The 20,485-nt window shown below is 42.9% G+C and overlaps 1 protein-coding gene across 7 annotated transcripts in view; it reads left to right on the forward strand.

Annotated features, from left to right (window-relative positions):
- The window catches only part of sema4ba (sema domain, immunoglobulin domain (Ig), transmembrane domain (TM) and short cytoplasmic domain, (semaphorin) 4Ba), a 435,779-nt gene that overhangs the window by 390,748 nt on the left and 24,546 nt on the right, over positions 1-20,485 (forward strand). For all 7 annotated transcript variants that reach the window (XM_059952676.1, XM_059952674.1, XM_059952678.1 and 4 more), the window contains 2 exons: positions 7,274-7,455; positions 14,840-14,990. In XM_059952676.1, the coding sequence (XP_059808659.1) occupies positions 7,274-7,455; positions 14,840-14,990 (333 nt within the window). The remainder of the gene's footprint in view (positions 1-7,273; positions 7,456-14,839; positions 14,991-20,485) is intronic.

Raw genomic sequence — 20,485 nt, forward strand, 5'->3', positions numbered from 1 at the left:
ACAACCCTTGCTGATGTGATTACATGCAAGCAGAACATTTCACGGCATGTTTGGATGCTTCGATGCACACGTGACAAATGAACCTAATCCTTTGTAAGCTGCACATACTAAAGTCAGAGAGATAAGATGAATCGGGGTTCAACCAACCTGACCAAACCAAGGTTCCCCAATCATCAGCTGTTAGATGCTTTGCACCATATCAAGTGTGTGCTTTACATCAAATCATACAGCATAGGATCTTCTCCAAGGATCACCACCTTGTCATGGTGGAGAAACTTGTGAGTTCCTGAGTTACCAAGAGCGATGCCGTCTGGAGTTTAGCCATCTGGGGCTTAGCTCCTGGGTTACCCATGGCAGTAAGGTCAAGGCAGAGGTTCCAGACAAGGAGTGATCTAACCAAGTACTTAGTGGCGGAGCTGGCAGAAGATGATGACACATCGCAATGGCAGTGAAAGCGGAGGAAGGTCGCAGCAGTGCAGGGTCACCGGTTGTGGTGCATTCCTTGCCACTGGGCCCCCGAAACCGATCTCTCAAGGGCCGTGTGGTGACTGCCCATGCGTCAGCCTCCCCACATTAAAGAAAGACATGCACAGGCATTCTCCATTAAGGGAATCCACCCTACCTGGATATGTGGATCCCAGACTGGCCTCTGAGAACCCACCAATAGACAACCCCTCAGGAGAACATTGTGCTCGACTCGAGTGATCATGCTACTACTACCACAGCATGGAAACAGACCCTTTGGCCCAATGTGTCTGGCACCCATCTGCACTAATCCTACATAAATCTCGCTTGGGAGGATTTGACAGGAATATGGACTATTCCTATCAACCACACTAGATTAATGTAGGATTAGTGCAAATGGGTGCCAGACACAGTGGGCCAAAGGGTCCATTTCTATCAGCCTCTCCCAGACCTTCACTAAACGATCAGAGGTATCCCTCTGGACGCAAGGCCTGAGACAAAATACACTCTGTAAAAGCATGCACATTTACCAAATGGTTTAACTTTAAATATATGGTTAATTACCATTGGAAATTCTTTCATTCAATGATCGGGTTTGAGAGCATCTGGGAAGAATCTGCTTTTAGACTGTTCAACTACTCCAGCAAATCTTTCATTAGAGCTGTGAGATATTGAAAGCAAAAGTTAATGGATCTGAATAAATAGGGAGTTTTATGGACTCCTAATAGTGTTCCCAGAGCTGGAATAGAAAAAGATGAATTTATAATTGTTGAAGGTGAACTGATGGGGATCAGAACTACGAGTAGATGACACTTTAATGAGAGTAAAAGGCAATCTTAATCCTCAGAAGATACTGTTCAGTGATGTAGATCTGCAGACAGCCTCTAATTAGAGACAGTTTCTGATTGATTGATGGCTAAATTGATGCAAGTCATAGCAATATCTTCAAATATACGGTGAAAGGTGTACAGGTCCTGTGGTATATTTCTGTTACCAATTCTTGACTGTGATTACTAGATGTATAATTACTCACTAATACGAGGGGGCATAATTCTAAGGTGACTGGAGGAATGTATAGTTCAAAGTACGTATTCGAAGTATATACATGACACCATAACGCTGAGATTCATTTTCTTGCGGGCATTCACAGTGAATATAATGAAGGACTGTCCCCAAGAGGACGGTCAAAGAATCAAATTGCAAAAGACAATAAACAGTGCAAAGCCAAAAGAGGGAAAAAAATAAGCAATTAATATTGAGAACATGAGATGTAGAGTCCTTGGAAGTGAGTCCAAAGATTGTGGGGATGGTGACGTGGGGGGATGACGGAGGTAGGTTTCTTACATGGAGAGTGCTGGGTGTGTGGAACGCACTGCCAGAGGTAGGGGTAGAGGTAGATACAGTAGGGACATTTAAGGGATTTTTCGGTAGGCATGTGGATGATAGAAAGCTGGAGTGCTATGTAAGAGGGAAGGATTAAATTGATCGTGGGCCAAATGTCCTGTATTATTCTATGTTCTATGTATAATGGATCCATATTAAATGTGATAAGTCAGAAATCAAGAGTGAAAGCAATGGAAAGTGTTCAGTGTTTTGGACAACATCTGCTGACATAGGATGACCCAACTCAATGTAGTTGAATTTCCTTAAATGTTGTAGTAACAGTGATTGAAGCACCAACATTCTGAGAAAGGACTAGACTCACCCTGGATGCCCACCTGCCTGGCTGCCCACCCAAAGCATGACTGTTGAGCTTGGAGTGACAGAAACAGAATAAGAAAATAGGGGCTATACACACAAAATACTGTTGGAACTTAGCAGGTCTGGTAGGAGGTAACAGTCCATGTTTCTGGCCCAGACTCTTCATCAGGATTGGAAAGGAAGGGGAAGAAGCCAGAATAAAAAGGTGGGGGAAGAGGAAGGAGTACAAGCTGGCATGTACACCTTTTAACGGGGAACGTGTGTGGGTGGGGTAGGGGAGATGAAGTAAGAAGCTGGGAAGTGATAGGTGGAAAATGTAAAGGGCTGAAGAAGAAGGACTCTGATAGGAGGGGGACGGTGGACATTGGAAGAAAGAGAAGGAGGAGGGGCACCGGAAGGAAGTGATGGGTCGATGAGGAGAAGGGGTAAGAGGGGAGGCAGAATGGAGAATGGAAAAGGGGAGGAGGGAGAGAGAGAAATGACCAGAAATGAGTGAAAATGACGTTCAAGCAATCAGGTTGGGGGCTACCCAGACAGAATAAAAGGTGTTGTTTCTCTAGCCTAAGGGTGGCCTTATCGTGACCGTAGAGAAGTCCATAGACCGACATGTCGGAATTGGAATGGAATGTAGAATTACTCTAGATGGTCACTGGGAGCAATGATGCTTGATGAAGAGGTTCCTTAATCTTCATTAGGTCTTCCTGATGCAGAGGAGGCTGTGTTGCTGGACATCATAGACAAACCCAACAGACTCGCGAGTGATGTGTCGCCTCACCTGGAAGGACTGTTTGGGAGACAGAATGGTAGTGAAGAAGGAGGTGTAGGAGCATTTGTGGCACTTGTCTCACTTGCAGGGATAAGCACCAAGAGGGAGATCAGTTAGGAGGGATAAGTCAAAAAGGGAGGCATGTAATGAACAGGTTTTCTGTGAGGATATCCCTAAAGATAATCCAGCTAAAAGTTAACACTCAAAGAGCTAAGACATTAGGTTTAGATTGTTCAATTTCTCAGCTTTATTTTCTCAGTATCAGTTATCTCATTATAAAAATCTAATGAAGAACTAATTATATCATTTGGAAATTGTCACTGCAGGAAGTAAAAATAACAGTAACTCTCTATAAAAACAATTTGGTGAGAAGTCTTTCAAGAAAATATTCAGTTGCTAGAATGATATTGGGCAGTATTATTCATTTTTAGCTACAGTGAGTTAGGTCTATAACCGGGGAAAGAAAGGGTAAAACAGATTGGTGAAGACTGGGGAGATAGAATAAAAGTAGATTTGCCCAACAGGAGGCTATAAGTGGCACAGGAATGTGCTGTGGGCATCCTTTCTGATGAAACTGGGACTAATTACGAACAGCGGCAGGTTGCACAGTGAGCGATTCAAACAAATAGTGGCTCTTTTGTTTTATCATCCGTGCGAATATTTAACCATCCATGTAAACCTTGGAAAGGACAGGGAGCAAAGTTTATAAAAACTTTCTAAGTTGCTGCGTACTTTAGATTGAGTGAGTCAGTTAGTTGTCAGTTTAAGTTTCATTGTTCCAAATCCAGAATTCATTTAGAGAAGTTAATTCAATAATTCAAAATAAAGATATACTAACCTAGCTTTCACATCTCATAAAAGGAAATTAAGTTTTTAAGACATAAGATATAGAGCAGAATTGGGCCACTGAGCTCAACGAGTTTTCTCTGCCATTCAATCAAGGCTGATTTTTTCAACTCTATTCTCCAATCTCCTCCCCAAAATTTTTTATCTTCTTACCATTCAAGAACCCACCAATTTCTGCTTTAAATATTCCTATTGACTTGGCCTCTGTGACAACAAATTCCACAGATTTACCACCATCTGGCTGAAGAAATTCCTTCACATCTTAGTATTAAAGGGATATCCCTTTATTCTGAAGCTGTGCCCTCATATCATATTAATGGAAACTTCCTCTCCACATCCACTCTCTCCAAGTCTTTCACTAGCCAGTAGGTTTCCATTAGTAAGAGACTCTTAAAATCTCCTTTAACCCTCAAAAGCCAAGAATCAGCAGGTTTTGGAAATCTGAAAGAAAAGCAAAAAAAATTGTTCCCATTAGTCCTTCTCTGTTAAAAGATCCTCAGTAAAGAGACACAGTGAAAAGTTTTAATTAAAATAAAGTCTTCATATGAAAAGGGACCCTTCAGCAGATAAACCTGGAGATGTTCTGGGAGACATTTATAAATGGTTGGGTGAAGTTGTTTACTGATCTTGGCAATTTACTTGTGAACGTTTCGTCACCATTGGAGGAAACACTGATGATGTCTCCTCACATGGTGACAAATGTTTTCAAGTAAATTGACAACATTGGAGAACGACTCAACCCAACCATCAACCTCCCACGCTACATATCTTCTGAATTATATTTGTAAGTGCCTTAGAATTGGTCTTGATGCTAAAGTGTTCAATATGGACAGTAGAAGCTTAAAGAAGACCAACCTAGAAGAAGATTGCCTCACTGGCCACTGGCCAACCCTAAGGTTGGTTTCTTCCTAATAACACATAAGCAGAACTTAGCTTTCTTTTTAAGGCCTGCTGATGTGCAAGTGATAGCTGTGTTTGTGCCTTTCAGGGTAGGGTACTTACCAGAACATTTCCCACATTACAAAGGCCATTCTGAAATTGTGGATACAACAGCAGTGAAGTTCTGAACGATCTATGATGGAGCTCCACAGTACTCCTGCAATGTGACTGCCTTTGCTGCGTCACCTTTATCCTCTCACTACTCATTGGGTTCTGCTGACATCCCTTCCCCACTAGTTATCTCCCAACCTTTCGGAACGTTTATTGGCCTGGCAGTTTTCACCACTGGTCACCAGACCATAACCTTCTTCTGCACAGTCATTCTAATCCAATCTATAATTCAGTCTTCTGTTCCAAAACTCTGTGGATAATTTGCAGGTTTCAAGGAAGGACTTGCTGTTATCATTAGTCTTCTTCATTATTCTGTAGGTGAAGTTGAAGATTAGATCAAAAAGCTTTGGTCTCTGTTTTACTTTTCCAGCTGCCATGACCTTGTAATATTCATAGTAAATGTGTTATCTAAGTGACAGAGTTGCACTGTCTCCTTTATTTATGCTGTTCTACAGTATATCTCACCTGGTAGGCAGCAAGAATCACAGAGAAGTAATTTATCTGGTGGATCAATCAGTCGGACTCTGTCACTCTCATTAGTTGCTGTTTGCTACCTCAGAAAGCTTTGTCATTTTCATTGGCATTATTGATCAAAATAATAGCCAACTAAAAAAATTCATGCTTAGCATGAGGCGCCATTATACATTGATGTAATAATCACAGGAGCTTGTCAATGACAAATTGCCGTTGCTTAAATTGCCACCATTGATTTTTTTTCCTGAGCTGCATTAACATTTACAGCATCATCGTGTTCTTAATGAAAATAAATGAGAATCTGCTTTGGGGATGGAGGAGCTGATGGACTGGTTAAGGGGAATCATTATTCTGCAAAGTACAACATGGAAGAAGGCAGAGTAATGTTTGGAAATTGTGCTTCAGGAAGGTTGCTCGACCTGAAATGTTAACTGTTTTTCTGTCTCCATTGTTGCTGTCTGCGGTGTTTTGTTTCTTGACGTGTTTCCGAAACATGAGCCAAGTGAAAGCCTTTGCTGATGCTGCCTGGCCTGCTGAAGTGTTTTCCAGAATATTCTAGAAACGCAGAAAACCTACAAAACAGGCCCTTCGGCCCACAAAGTTGTGCCAAGCATGTCCCTACCTTAGAAATTACTAGGCTTACCTATAGCCCTCTACTTTTCTAAGCTCCATGTACCTATCTAAAAGTCTCTTAAAAGACCCTATCGTATCTGCCTCCACCGCCATTGTCAGCAGCCCATTCCATACACTCACCGCTCTCTGAGTTAAAAACTTACTCCTGACATCTCCTCTGTACCTGCTCCCCAGCACCTTAAACCTGTGTCCTCTTGTGGCAACCATTTCAGCCCTGGGAAAAAGCCTCTGACTATCCACACGATCAATGCCTCTTATCTGTTTACATTCATGCAATCTTTCTACATGCACAGCTGGGTGGTGGTTTGGTACCTTCGCAGAGGTTTATTGTTGCTGGGGCCATTCTTAATTCTAAATTGGAAGTCTTTTGTTAGCCAAGATTAATATGATAAACAGAGGAAAGGCAAGTAAGTTAGCTCACCAATCAGCTGTGGCAGCTAATTCATCGACTTCAGTTCCAGTATTCCAAAGTGACGAGTTTTGATGCACACTTTGATGTGTTTCAGCACACTTGCACAAGTAGTGTGTGCGAGCTCAGTCTCAATATTTAAGGGAAGTGTGGATATGTACATGGATGGTAGGAGTATCGAGGGCTGTGGTCCCAGCACAGGTTGATGGGAGAAGGCAGTTTAAGTGGTTTGCCATGGACTGGATATACCAAAGGGCCTGTCTCTGCGCTGTACTTTTCTTTGACTCTATGTTTGTCATCATATATGTCTACTGTTTAACTTTTAGTCATAGGAAGAAGAAAAACATATAAGTAGGCCGCTCAGCCGTTCAGTCCACATTGACAATTAACCACCCATTACACTGATGCTACCGTATGTTAATTCTTCATCTCCGCAGTCTCATCAACACCCCCCTCCCCGTGATCCTAGAACATGGGGGCAAATTAACCAGCCAAACCACACACCTTTGGAATGTGGGGAAAAACTGAAGTACATGGAGGAAATCCATGTGGTCACAGGGAGAATGTGCAATCTCCACGCAGATAAGACTCAAGGCCAGGATTGAACCCGAGTCGTTGTTGGCACTGTAAGGCAGCAGTTCAACTAGCTGCACCATTGTACAAACTCTTATCTCTTCGCCAATTACTTACATAACTCATCCTGGTTTGTGTTACTGGAGTCAACCAGTCTAGAGGGCAAGCCTGTTGTGAGGTTAGATTGCAAGTGAGGTCCCAGCTGTTGAAGGGTGTTCTATTTTTAGGATGGTGTTGCAAAATATCTGAGAATATTGTATTTCTAAATCTTTGCATGGCCGTGTTGTGATGATCAGCAGTATTATATTCTGTTGAAATCTCTCTTGCTTAAGCACCATTAATAAATCTTTCCACAGGGGGATATAGGAGGTGAGCGGGTTCTCCAGAAAAGGTGGACAACATTCCTTAAAGCCCAGCTGTCCTGCTCACTCCCAGAGGACGGATTCCCATTTAATGTTATCCAGGATATGTTTGTTCTGTCTCCAGGAAAAGAAAGTTGGAAAAACACAACCTTCTACGGAGCATTTACTTCCCAGTGGTATGTGAAATTGTACGGAAAATCAAATTGTTTGCGCTCAGCTCTCTGGTCAGATCAGGACCTCCTGAATTTATGTTGTTTTTTGATAAAATTCTGATCTTCAAAGCATTCTTTTGATTATTACAATTTTAAGGTCTTGACTTTAGATTTGAACTTAAGTGAATATATATTATTTTTACAACTTCCCTAATTTTCATGCAGAGCAATTAGAAAGATAAAACTTCATTGGTACATAGACTCAGTGGCCTGAAACATCAACTATTAATTCCTTCCATAGATGCTGCCTGACTTGCTGAGTTCCTCCAGCATTTTGTGCAAGTTGCTCTAGATTTCCAAAATCTGCAGAATCTCTTGAGTTTATAACATATTCTGTTCTGTCTTCTGGGGCTTCACCTGTGAGTAAAGATGATGCAACAATCTCCTTTAAACCCCCATTTATTTCCTCTCTCGGCTGTCTCAGTAACCTAAGATGGATCCTATCAGGCCATGGGGTTTTATCCATTTTTAATGTTGTTAAAGGGCCCCAATGGCTCTTCCTTGATATCAAGGTAAAATCGGTAAATTGGTTAATTATTGTCACATGTACTCAGTGACCACTTTATTAGGTACACCTGCCTGTCAATGCGAAATCTAGTCAGCCAATCATGTGGCAGCAATTCAGTGCAGAAGAGCATGCAGATGTGGTCAAGAGGTTCAGTTGAGTTGAGAAGGTGGGACAAGCTATGGTGTGGAGTCAAACGTTTTGAGTTACTTTTGGCTGGAGAGGAAGGGAGGGATGCAGTAACTGAAAGACCCCGTTGTCTAGTCTGAAATGGACACCAAGGAAGGAGTGACATGTTGTTTAAAGTGAGCGGCAGAGAAGGAGTGAACGACACATGTTTTTGACTAAAGGTGGTTTGCAGCGCATCAGGATATTTTGTGCCTTATCCCTACAGTGTTTAGCTCTTCACTTTGGATTATCTTGATTATGAATTGCAGCAAATGACTGAGCCAGTAACTCAGAGAGGAGGAGACCACACTTCAGTTGTTGCTGCTGTTCTCGGGCTGTCAAGGAATTCCAGAACACCCTCTTGGTTCAGTACTACTCTAAAGTGTGATAAGTTCGTGGAGCATTTAATGACAATGGGTTCAGTTTTATGTTTGGAAGATGATATCAAGAAAGGTAATGCACCTTTAAGTTGGACTGAACTTAAAAGACAGAAGAAGAAAAAAAGAGGTTCAGCTGTTGTTCAGACCAAATGTCAGAATGGGGAAAAATGAGATCTACCTGACTTTGATCATGGAATGGTTTGATTATTGAAGAAACTGCTGATCTCCTAGGATTTTCATGCACAACGATCTCTACGATTTGTAGCGAGTGATGTGAAGAACAAAATAAAATCCAATGAGCAGAAGTTCTGTGGGTGAAAGCACCTTGTTAGTGAGAGAAGTCAGAGGAGAGGGGCCTGGATACACCCAGTGGCGCTTTATTAGGTACAGGATACTTGTGCCGAGAAATTGGATCACATAATCACAAAATGCCACTTAATTGTGCACCACAGAGTAAACCGCAAGTTTCACGTGGTTTGTGATTTTCCTCTCAAATTGCCCAGGCTTCTGGCATGCTGTGTGCAGATCAACCCAACCACGCAGTGACCTCCAACTGAGTGCAGTCCAAGACCAGGATACAACTTCCATTATTTTATAACTCTTCTGACTATATGTATAATAATTTTATTATCTAAAACTACATATTTTTTTTAAATGGATGCATAATTAAAATGAATAAATAATTTAACCTTTAAAGCTATTTTATGGCCTGGTTATTCCAGTAAGATGGCGCAATTAAGTGGTGACTCATTTTATGGAGCTCAGGTGGGAATCATCAAATAATCCCATTATGACTGCTATGACTAAAATCTGCAGTCACAGCCATGGCTGCTTCAGTAAACAGAGTTGTTTTAAGATGTTTACAAAATCTATTGAACGTACCGTCTCTGGAAAATAAAATTGAAGACCTCAGAAGAAGATTGCTGTATTAGAGGGACGCCAGGGACTGCTGTGTACTTTGCTTTTTGGAAATAGGTCCCACAGCTGCAATTTTGGACGCAGTGCTGCAGCCCCATTGCTTCCCCACTCTCCACAAAGACAGGACAGCTCTGTCTTTTAAAGGCAGACGAGGAGGAGTTATGCTTTATGATTAAGTCATTGTGATGCACAGTTGTGGCAGTTTGGTATCAGTCCTGCTCACCTGACCTAGAGTATTAGCGGTCAAATGTCATCCATTTTTTCTGCCGATGGAGTTTTCTGCCACCATCCTGGTAGAAGTGTACATTCCACCTCAGGCCAACGTCAGGTAGGCACTGGAGGAGCTGAGCAACATAGCAGGGATGAAACTGCACACCCTGATGCCTTCTCTATAATTGTGGGCGATTTCAACTAGCTTGAAGTCTCTGAATAACTACCAATAACTTATCATCTGTGGAACCAGAGGAGCCAACATACTTGACCACTGTTATACCACCAAGAACACTTACTGTACCATCCTGTGCCCGCACTTCAAAAAGTCCAATCACCTGCTGCATTTCTACATCCAGTATATAGGCAGAGAGTAAAGACCGTAGCACTGGTGGTGAGGACCAAGGAGGTATGGTCAAAGGAGATGGCGAAGAGCTTACAGGACTACTTTGAGTTGGTGAACTGAACAATATTCAGGAATTCATCTTCAAGTCAGAATAAATATGTCACAATTGTCACTGATTTCATCAAAATTCAAAGTAAGTTTATTATCAAAGTCCATACTGTATATGTAACCATTAACAACACTGAGATTAATTTTCTTGTACTCATTAAATCCAAGAAACATGATAGAAGCAATGAAAGACCACACCCAAAGGAACGGACAAACAACAAATTGGAAAGAACTCAACAAACTGTGCAAGTACAAACAAAAATTAGAAATAATAATAAATAAGCAACAAACAAACTAACATGAGATGAAGAGTCCTTGAAAGTGAGTATATAGGCTATGGGAACAATTCAGTGATGGGGCAAGTGAAGTTGAATGAAGTTATCCTATCTGGTTCAGGAGCCTGATGGTTGAGGGCTAATTATACTTCCTGAACCTGGTGGCACGAGTCCTGAGGCTCTTGTATCTTATTCCTAATGGCAGCAGCAAGAAGAGAGCATGACCTGGGTGGAGTGAGCTGATGATGGATGCTTCCTTCTTGCAACAAAGCTCTATGTAGATGTACTGAATGGTAGAGAGGTCTTTACCCATGATGGTCTGGGATATAGCCGCTACTTTTTATAGAATTTTCCTTTCAAGCACATTGTGCTTCCATACCAGTCTGTGATGCAAACGGTCAATATACTCTCTCCTACACATCTATAGAAGTTTGTCATGTCGAATCTTTGCAAACTTCTGAGGAAGTAGAGGCACTGCCACGCTTTCTCCATAATTGCACTTAAGTGCTGGACCCAGAACAGATCCTCTAAAATAATAACACTGCAGAATTTAAAGTTGAAAACCTCTCCACCTGTAATCCCCCGATGAGTACTGGCTCATGGATCTTCAGATTCCTCCCCAAACCCTTGGCCTTGCTGACATTGAGTGAAAAGTTGTTCTTATGGCATCATTGATTCGTCACCACCTTTGGTTCAGCAAACCTAAATATGGCATTGGAACAGTGCTCAGCCTCACAGCCGTAAGGATAAATCAAGAAGAACAGGGGGCTATAAGCACACAGCCTCGTAGTGCACCATTGCTGATCGACTTTGTGGAGAAGATGCTTTTGCCAATCTGAACTGATTGTGGTCTGCAAGTGAGGAAGTTGAGGATCCAATTGCACAAGGAATTATTGAGGCCAGGGACGTGAAGCTTATTAATTAGTTTTGAGGGGATGGTAGCTGAGCTGTAGTTGATGAGGAGCATCCTGATGTATGCATCTTTGCTGTTCAGATGTTTCAAAATTTCAAAGCACATTAATATCAATTAATGTATGCATTATACAACCGTGAGATTTGTTTACTTACAGGTGGCCACAAAGCAAGAAACCAGAAAGAACCCAATTTAAAAAAAATAAGATAAACAAACAATGTTCCAGGGTTGAGTGAACAGCCAATGAAGTGGCACCTGCTGTGGACCTGTTGTGCTGTTAGGCAAATTGGAGCAGATCCAAGTCACTGATGAAGCAGGAGTTGATGAGTTTGATCATCACCAAACTCTCAAAATACTTCATCACAGTGGTGTAAGTGCTTTAATGAACAGTTTGAAAGGGAGATAAAAACTACATCTGTGTGAATCCATACAGCACCTAATGACCCAGTGACCTCTGTCTTGGTGGCCGATGTCAGAACGTCTTTCAAGAGTGTGAGCCCTCACAGGATGTTAGGCCCTGATTGGCTGAGCTCTGAAAAACTGTGCCAGCTAATTGGTGGGAGTGTTCAAGGACATCTTCAATTCCTCACTACTGCAGTCAGATGTTCCCTCCTGCTTCAAAGGGTGATAATCATACCAGTGCCCAAGAAGAGCAGAATGAGATGCCGCAACAACTATTGCCCAGTGGCACGCCCATCTACTGTGATGAAGTGCTTTGACAGGTTGGTCGTGGCTATTATCAACAGTGCATAAGCAAGGACCTGGACCCACTGCAATTTGCCTATTGCCATAAATCGGCCAACAGAAAACGCAGTCTCAATGGCTGTCCACTTGGACTTGGATCACCTGGACAGTAGTAATACCTATATTAGGCTGCTGTTTATTACCTACAGATCACAGCAACAATCATGAACTCAGTTATAATCAACGAGCTCCAAAACTGGGCCTCTGTCATCATTCCCCCCACCACTGGATCCTGACTTCCTCATCAGGAGATCACAGTGTGTGCAGGTCATAAATAGTGTCTCCTCCTTGCTGACAAACCTCATGATTGCATGCTTAGCCCACAGCGTTTCCCTCTCTGCACCCATGATTGTATGCCCAGACACAATTTAAAGACCATCTATAAATTTGCTGATGACACATCTGTTGGCAAAATTTCAGATGCTGACGAGGAAGTGTACAGGAGCATGGTAGATCAGCGGTGTCACAGCAACCTTACGCTCAATGTCGATAAGACCAAGGAACTGATAGCGGGCTTCAGGAAGTAGAAGGTGAGGGAACACACCATCGGGAAATCAGAAGTGGAAAGGGTGAGCAGCTTGACATTCCTGGCTGTCAGCATCTCCGACGATCTATCCTGAGCCCAACAAATTGATGCAAATACAAAGAAATTCTCATTTCATAAAGAGTTTGAGGATAATTTGTATGTATCCAAAGATACTCACAAATTTCTACAGATGTACTGTGGAGAGCATTCGAACTGGTTGCATCACCATCTGGTATGGAGGGGCCACCACATAGAATCGGAAAAATCTGCAGAATGTTGTAAACTCTGCCAGCTCCACCTGGGGCACTGGCCTCCCCAGCATCCCGGACACCTTAAAAAGGTGATGCTTCAAAAAGGCAGCATTCCTCATTAAGAACTCTCCCTCCACCCCCAAATCACCCAGGGCATGCCCTCTTATTGCTACCATCAAGGAGGAGGCACAGGAGCCTGAAGATACACACTCAATAATTCAGAAGCAGTTTCTTCCCCTCTGCCATCAGATTTCTGAATGAACAATAAACCCAGGAACACTACCTCAGTATTTTTTCCTCTCTTTTTTGCATTACTTATTTAATATATGTGTATATATAGCATACACTGAACACACAACCAAGTGCAGGGATTGTGCAGAGGAACATCTGCACTGACTATGGATTGGACATCCCCAATTCCAAACACCCAAAAGCTAGAGGAGAATGACAGCTAAGATCCTGTTGAAACCATCCTGACCAACAGCGCCACAGTGCGGTATGCCAGCTTCACAGCCGCTGAGCAACAAGACCTGCATCGCGTGGTGAAGGCGGCCCAGCGAATTGTCAGGATGGAGCTCCCAGGACTGGACACCATCTATTCCAGCAGACTCAGGAGGAAAGAAATCAGCATAACCAGAGGCACCACAACACCCTGGCCACTCCCTGTCTGACCCGCTGCCGTCCAGCAAAAGGTTCAGGACACTAAAAGCCAGAACAAATAGACTGAGGAACAGCTTCTACCCCAGAGCTGTGGCCTCCATCACACCACTCCCACAGCACAATGACCGAAACTGTGAGCACACACAAGGACTCAAACACTTGCACTAACGGTACTTTGTGCATCACTGTGACATTCAGGTGCTGCTGCAACTTATTTTCTGCTACTTATCTACTTAATACTGTTTTTCTATTACTGTCTTGTTCTTATCTACTGCTTTGTTTGATTGCCTGAGAGGAAGCCAAACAGAGTTTCATTGTATCTATGTATAATGACAATAAAGATCATTCAATCGTCCAAACACAGACTGATAAGCAGGAGCTGGCCAACCAGTCAGACATCGTAGTACTGGACAAGGAACAGAAGGAAGCAATGGTAATAGGTGTGGCAATCCTGGATGATGATAACATCTGGAAGAAAATATGAGAAGCTGGAGAAATACCAGGACTTGAAAGAGCAGATAGAAAGGATGTGGAAGGTTAAAGCCCGAGCAATCTGGCTTTAGGAGCACTTGGAGCTGAGGCACCTGAACTGGTAGAGTGGCTGCAATGGATCCTGTGAACAACATCTGAGATCTCTGACCAGAAGAACAGCAAGGATTCTGCACCGAACCCTCAAGCTGCCAGGCTTCTGGTGGAGCACCAGAGATTGAGGGGGAAAATACACATATGCACCATCCGTAAGTGGTGTGAAAAACAATTATATATATCACACACAAATTATATATTAATATATACATGCACATTATATTGTAATTTATAGTTTTTATTAGTCAGTATTGCTGCCTCAAAACAACAATATGCCAGTGATATTAAACCTGAATCTGATTGTAATTCTGAGTCTATCGAGCTTAAGCAATACTTTCTTTAAAAATACAAAGGGGCAGGAGAGAAATGACACTCCTTGTATTTTGTAAAATTTATAGTTGTTTCTATCACTTTGATGTTTTGGACTTTGTGTTTTAACGCTGTGACTTGATTAGAGCTTTCTATTCAGTGTAATAACTTATTATATACCATTGGAGAGAGATTAGCTTTATTTGTCATATGTATATCAAAGTATTCAGTGAAATGTGTTATTTGAGTAGGATCAATTCAGCGAGGTTTGTGCTGGACAGCCCACAAGCAAGTCCAGAGCCAACACAGCATAACCACAAAAGGTGCAAACTCATATAGGAGGATACCAGGAGGAAACACACACATTCACCAGAGCAGGATTAGATTGTCAGAAGTGGAGAAAGAATTGCATGCTTAAACACTGGGCTGATCTGCTGGTTCTCCTCTCAGGTATAAAGGCGGTGCAGCTTCTTCTGCCGTTTGTGCTTTCTCCATGGCTGATGTCACGAGAGCCTTTGCTGGAAAGTACATGGAGGTGAACCGCGAAACACAGCACTGGTATCCGTACAACCAGAATCCCCCAGAGCCAAGACCAGGTGCCGTAAGTATCACTCGTGACAGGGTCTTCAGAGGAGTACGTTGGTTTTTTGATGACTGCAAAGCTTTCTTGTTTGGCCACAGTCTTCGTTCCAATTTCAATTTGGAATATTTGTTAAATTTGCTGCTCACTAATAAAGTTCTTGCGAAAAGCAGCCACTTCCAGTTCACAGAGCTGACATTGATCACGAGAACCAAAAGCAGAAGGGGGTTGTTCTGCCTGTCCTTCCTTTGAAGAAGATTATGGCTGATCTTTTACCTCAGTGCCACTTCCCTGCACTAACCCCACATATGTTGATTTCTTTAATAACCAAAACTCTACCAGTCTGTGTTTTCAGTGAAATCAATGACTGAGATGTTGTTGGTAAAGACTGCAAAGAACTTTGTACAGAACAGTGTAGCACAGAAACAGGTTCTTCAGCCCCTGATGTTGTGTTGAACTAAGCTACTGATATCCCATAAAGCAAGTTCCTTCTGCCTGAACATGGTCCATATCCTTCCATTCTCTGCATATTTATGTGTCTGTCTAAGAAATTCTTAAACATCTCGACTGTTTCTGTCTTCGCCAATGCATTCCAGGGACCCAGCACACTCTCTGTAAAAAAAAAAGCTGGACAATCTCTTTTGAACTTTCCCCCTTTACGTTAAATCCATGCTCTCCAGTATGAAATATCATCTGTTTACTCTATACCTCTCATTATTTTATAAACTCCTCACTTCTGTGAACTTTTTTTTTCGGGAGATTGGCTTTATTGTCACATTTACATCGAAACATCAAAACATGTAGTTTGTCCTTGCCATTTGCGTCAGTGACGGACACAGTCCAAGGATGTGCTGGAGGCAGCCGGCATGTGTCACTATGCCTCCAGAGGCAAAATAATACGCCCATAACTTACTAATCCCTCTGTCTTGGGCATGCGGGATGGAACTGGAGCACCTGGAGGAACATACAAACTCCTTACAGACAGCGCAGGACTTGAACCTGGGTCACTGGCACTGTAAAGCATTACATTAGCCCCTACGCTATTGTGCCACCCCACAGTAACTTGTTCTTATCTCCGCCCTGAAGGGCCACATTCTGACCTTGAGATTGTGATCTCTGGTTCTAAATCGCTCAATGAGGGGAAAGATATTGGAACTCTGCACCTATTCCATAACCGTCCCTTAAGAATATTATATAGTTCAGTGAGAAGTCCTGTTCTTATGAACCCACCATCCCAAAAGCCAATCAGTTGAACCTTCCCTGCAATCTTTCTATTCGAAATATATCCTTCTATGGATGGGGGGAACAGTCTTGTGCAGAATATTCCGGAGAATGTCATCAGGGCTGTCTGTAATTGGAGTAGGATGTTTCCTCTTGTACATGATTTATAACTGTCAATTTGATCCCTGCTTTACAAATACTCTGGGCCTCCATAAATCCTCCTTGCAGAGAATTCCAAAGGTTCATTCCCACTAGGTGATGGAATTTCACACCTTAGACTGAATGGCCAATCGCTTATTCTGAAACCTTCACTATTGGTTCTGGGTGCCGCAGCCAGTGGTGTTATCATTCCTTCTACCCTGACAAGTCCCATTTTAAAAAAAGGGTACTTTCCATTGTGAGTTCACCTCTCCAAGTCTGCTTAATCTCTCCACACAGGATGCACACTCGGAGTCACAGCTCAGTCCAGTGATCATTGTGGTTGACCTTCACCGCACCACTGCAGTCCTGAAGAAAAGACCATATTTGAAAATGTGTGCTCATCAACTGCAGTGTGGTTCCTGTCTTGTTGCTCTTTCTCAGTTTGGGAATCTGGTTCCGTACGCCATCCCAGTTTCCTTTCCCGCTCAAACCTGTTATCGTATGTACAAACAAGCTGGATGAACTCAGCAGGTTGGGCAGCATCCATTGAAAGGAGCAGTCAACGTTTCGGGCTGAGACCCTTCGTCAGGACTGAAGAAGGAGGGGGCAGGGGCCCTATAAAGAAGGTGGGGGGAGGGTGGAAAACCAATCAGAGGAAAGATCAAGGGGTGGTGGAGGGGAAGCAGGGAGGGGATAGGCAGGAAAGGTAAAGGAGGAATATAAGGGGAAAGCACTGTGGGTAGTAGTAGAAGGCAGAATCATGAGGGAGGTGATAGGCAGCTGGAGGAGGAGACAGAGTGAAAGTGGGATGGTGGAAGGGAGAAGGAGGGAATTACCGGAAGTTGGAAATTACCATCCCACTTTCACTCTGTCTCCTCTTCTAGCTGCCTATCACCTCCCTCATGATTCTGCCTTCTACTACTACCCACAGTGCTTTCCCCTTACATTCCTTCTTCACCTCTCCTGCCTATCCCCTCCCTGCTTCCCCTCCCCCATCCCTTGATATTTCCTCTGATTGGTTTCTCACCTGACACATTCCACCCTCTCCCCACCTTCTTTATGGGGCCCCTGCCCCCTCCTTCTTCAGTCCTGACGAAGGGTCTCGGCCCAAAACGTTGACTGCTCATTTCAACGGAAGCTGCCCGACTTGCTGAGTTCATCCAGCTTGTTTGTACGTGTTGATTTGACCACAGCATCTGCAGTGTACTTTGTGTTTACCGTTATCGTATGTATTGGACAATGTCTGAACAAAAGAAAAAGAATTTCTCTGTTCCCCATGATATGAATGACAAGCACCATGGGGATCAACGATGCGTGTTTGTGCAGTTTTATACCATCCACACTATGGTGCTTTGACAGGGCCATATCTGGATAAATGAGCTATTCTTTACCTAAGAGGCTCATTAGCTGCTTGAAGGGTGTGTATAGAGAATGTGTAATAACTGTCCGCTTCCTGTCACTTCCTATTGATAAACTCATGACGCATGTAATAACTAGCTGGAGAAATGGCTCTTAGACCTGATTTTCACTGATTACAAGGGAAAAACAAAAAAAAATACATAGCGTCTTGTCACAAATTTATACACCCACAGCTTGGGTGCAGGTGCCAGAGCAGCAAAAATGGATTTACCTCAGGACATCAGTGATTTCTTAGAGAAAATTGCATTACTCCTCAGAAACATTGTAGCCCGAGTAAATCATTCAACCCTTCAGGCCTGGTCTGTTGATCAATTCCGTCACGGCTTCTCTGTCTGTAAAATTCCACGATTGTAGGAACTTTTTAATGGACAGCACTTCCTCCAAGACATAGAGAAGGGAGAGTGGTCCATTAGCTCCAGGTGGGAAAACATTCACATTAATGTCACAATTAAGAAGGGATAAACTGCTCTATGAAATAGTAGTTAAATTTAACATCATTGCTAATTCCCATTGTTAGTCCTGTTGTTTGTGGCAACTTAGATGGAACAAATTACTGCTTTCCATACTTCAGCTTCCAGAGTCCAGACAGCTGGTTAATGATTAAAATTTGCAGCCAAGCATCTCAGCAGTCGTAGAAAAGACCAGAGCGAATGTGTTCAAATTATTTCTGCGATAGAGAGAGTACTGCGCTTTTATTACGTACGTAATGTCTTCATGATGTCACAGAGCACTTCTAGTTCTCTAGAACCATTCCAGAATCTAGTGATTCTTGAACGATCCACTATCCCTTCAGCTGCCTCTTTCAGAACCCTGGGGTGTAGTCCATTTGGTCCAGGTGACTTATCTACCTTTCAGTCTTCCAAGCACCTTCTCAGTAATAGCAACTATACACATTTCTGCCCCCTGACACTCTTGAATTTCTGGTATACTGCAAGTGCCTTCCACAGTATAGACTGATGCAAAATACTTATTAAGTTCATCCCCCATTCCATTGACTCCACCCCCCCCCCCCCCCACCACTATTAGCTCTCCAGTGGTCTGATAGCTAGTCTCAGCTCTCTTTTTCTCTCTATATAAAAATACTTCTGGTATCCTCTTTTATATATTGGCTAGCTTATCTTCATATTTCATCTTTTCTCTCCTTATAGCTTATTTGGTTGCCTTCTGGTGTTTTTCAAAAACTTGCCAATCCCCTGACTTCCCACAACTTTTTGCTAAATTAAATGCCCTCTTTTTTGGTTTTATGCTTTCTTTGACTTCCTTTGCCAGCCACAGTTGCGTCATCCTCCATTCAGAATACCTCTTTATGCTGGGTCTTCAGAATTTCTCTCAGAAACTCCAGCTCATTGCTGTTCTACCATCATCCCTTCGAATCACTTTTGGCCAGCTCCTCTCTCATGCCTCTATAATTCCCTTTACTCCACTGTAATACTGATGTAAATGACTTTAGCTTCGAGCTCTCAAACTTTGGAGTGAATTGTATCATATTATGATCACTACCTACTAAGGAATCCCTTACCTGCCCGTCTCTTAAAACTGCACTACAGGATCATCTACCTTATTCCTTATACTGTGTGCATTCTGCCCGTTCGTCCGTACATTCTCACTACACACCACATCTACTTGTATACCAACAGTTCCATCCTCAACCCTATCACACCGCTTCTCTTTCCCTGCCAAATTAGTTTAAAACCCTCCCCAACAGTTCTAGCAAACCTAGCTGCAAGTATATTGGTCCCTGTAGGATTCAGGTGTAACCCGTCCTTTTTGTACAGGTTGGATCTTACTCAGAAAAGGTCCCAGAAATCTGAAACTCTAACCCTTGCACTAGTTCCTCAATCATGTATTCATCTGCCAAATCATCTAATTCACTGGCGCGTGTCTCAGGGTGCAATCCAGAGATTGCGACTCTGAAGGTCGTGTTTTCCAATTTTCTATCTAACTCCCTATATTCTGTCTTCAGGATATCCTCCCTTTCACTACCCATATTGACGATACCAAAATGTACCATGATTTCCGGCTGCTCACTCTCCACCCTTAAAATGCTGTGGAGACATCCCTGACCCTGGCACACCCAGGAGGCAGAATACCATCTTGGTATCTCTTTCATGCCCACAGAATCTCCTCTAACTGTGAAATTGAATCCCCTAACACTACTGCACTCTTCTGCACAACTGCATGACTGTTGATAGTGTGCTTACATGCTAGCCCTAGAGGAACGTTGTTTCATTTGGCTGGATTCATTTGAACTGAATAATTAAACTTGAAATTGAACATTCTTCTCCCCCTTTCCCTTCTGAGCCACAGAGGTCACACTCAGTTTCACTGACCTGGTCACTGTGCTTTCCCCTTGATAGGTTGCTCCCCTCCCCAATAGTACTGAAAGTGGCATACTTACTATTGAGAAGTATGGACGCAGGAGTACTCTGCACTAGCTGCCTATTCCCTTCTCAACAGTCACCCAGCTATACGTGTCTCACAACCTAGGGGTGAACTACTTCCCTGTAGGTCATATCTATCACCTCCTCGTTCTCCCATATGAATCAAGGGTCACCGAGCTTCACCTCCAGTTCCTTAACATCAATTCTAAAGTTCCCACATCTCACTCAAAGAACATGCCACAAATCTTCGACCCATTCTCACAGCAGTAGCTATGTACTAATAAACAAAAGAAACAGAGAAAAAAAATCTTATTAGAAACTTACACAGAGCCTCCACCAGTTCTCGCCTAAGCC

This window comes from Hypanus sabinus, chromosome 28 (assembly GCF_030144855.1).
Source record: "Hypanus sabinus isolate sHypSab1 chromosome 28, sHypSab1.hap1, whole genome shotgun sequence".
NCBI classification, from domain to species: Eukaryota; Metazoa; Chordata; class Chondrichthyes; order Myliobatiformes; family Dasyatidae; genus Hypanus; species Hypanus sabinus.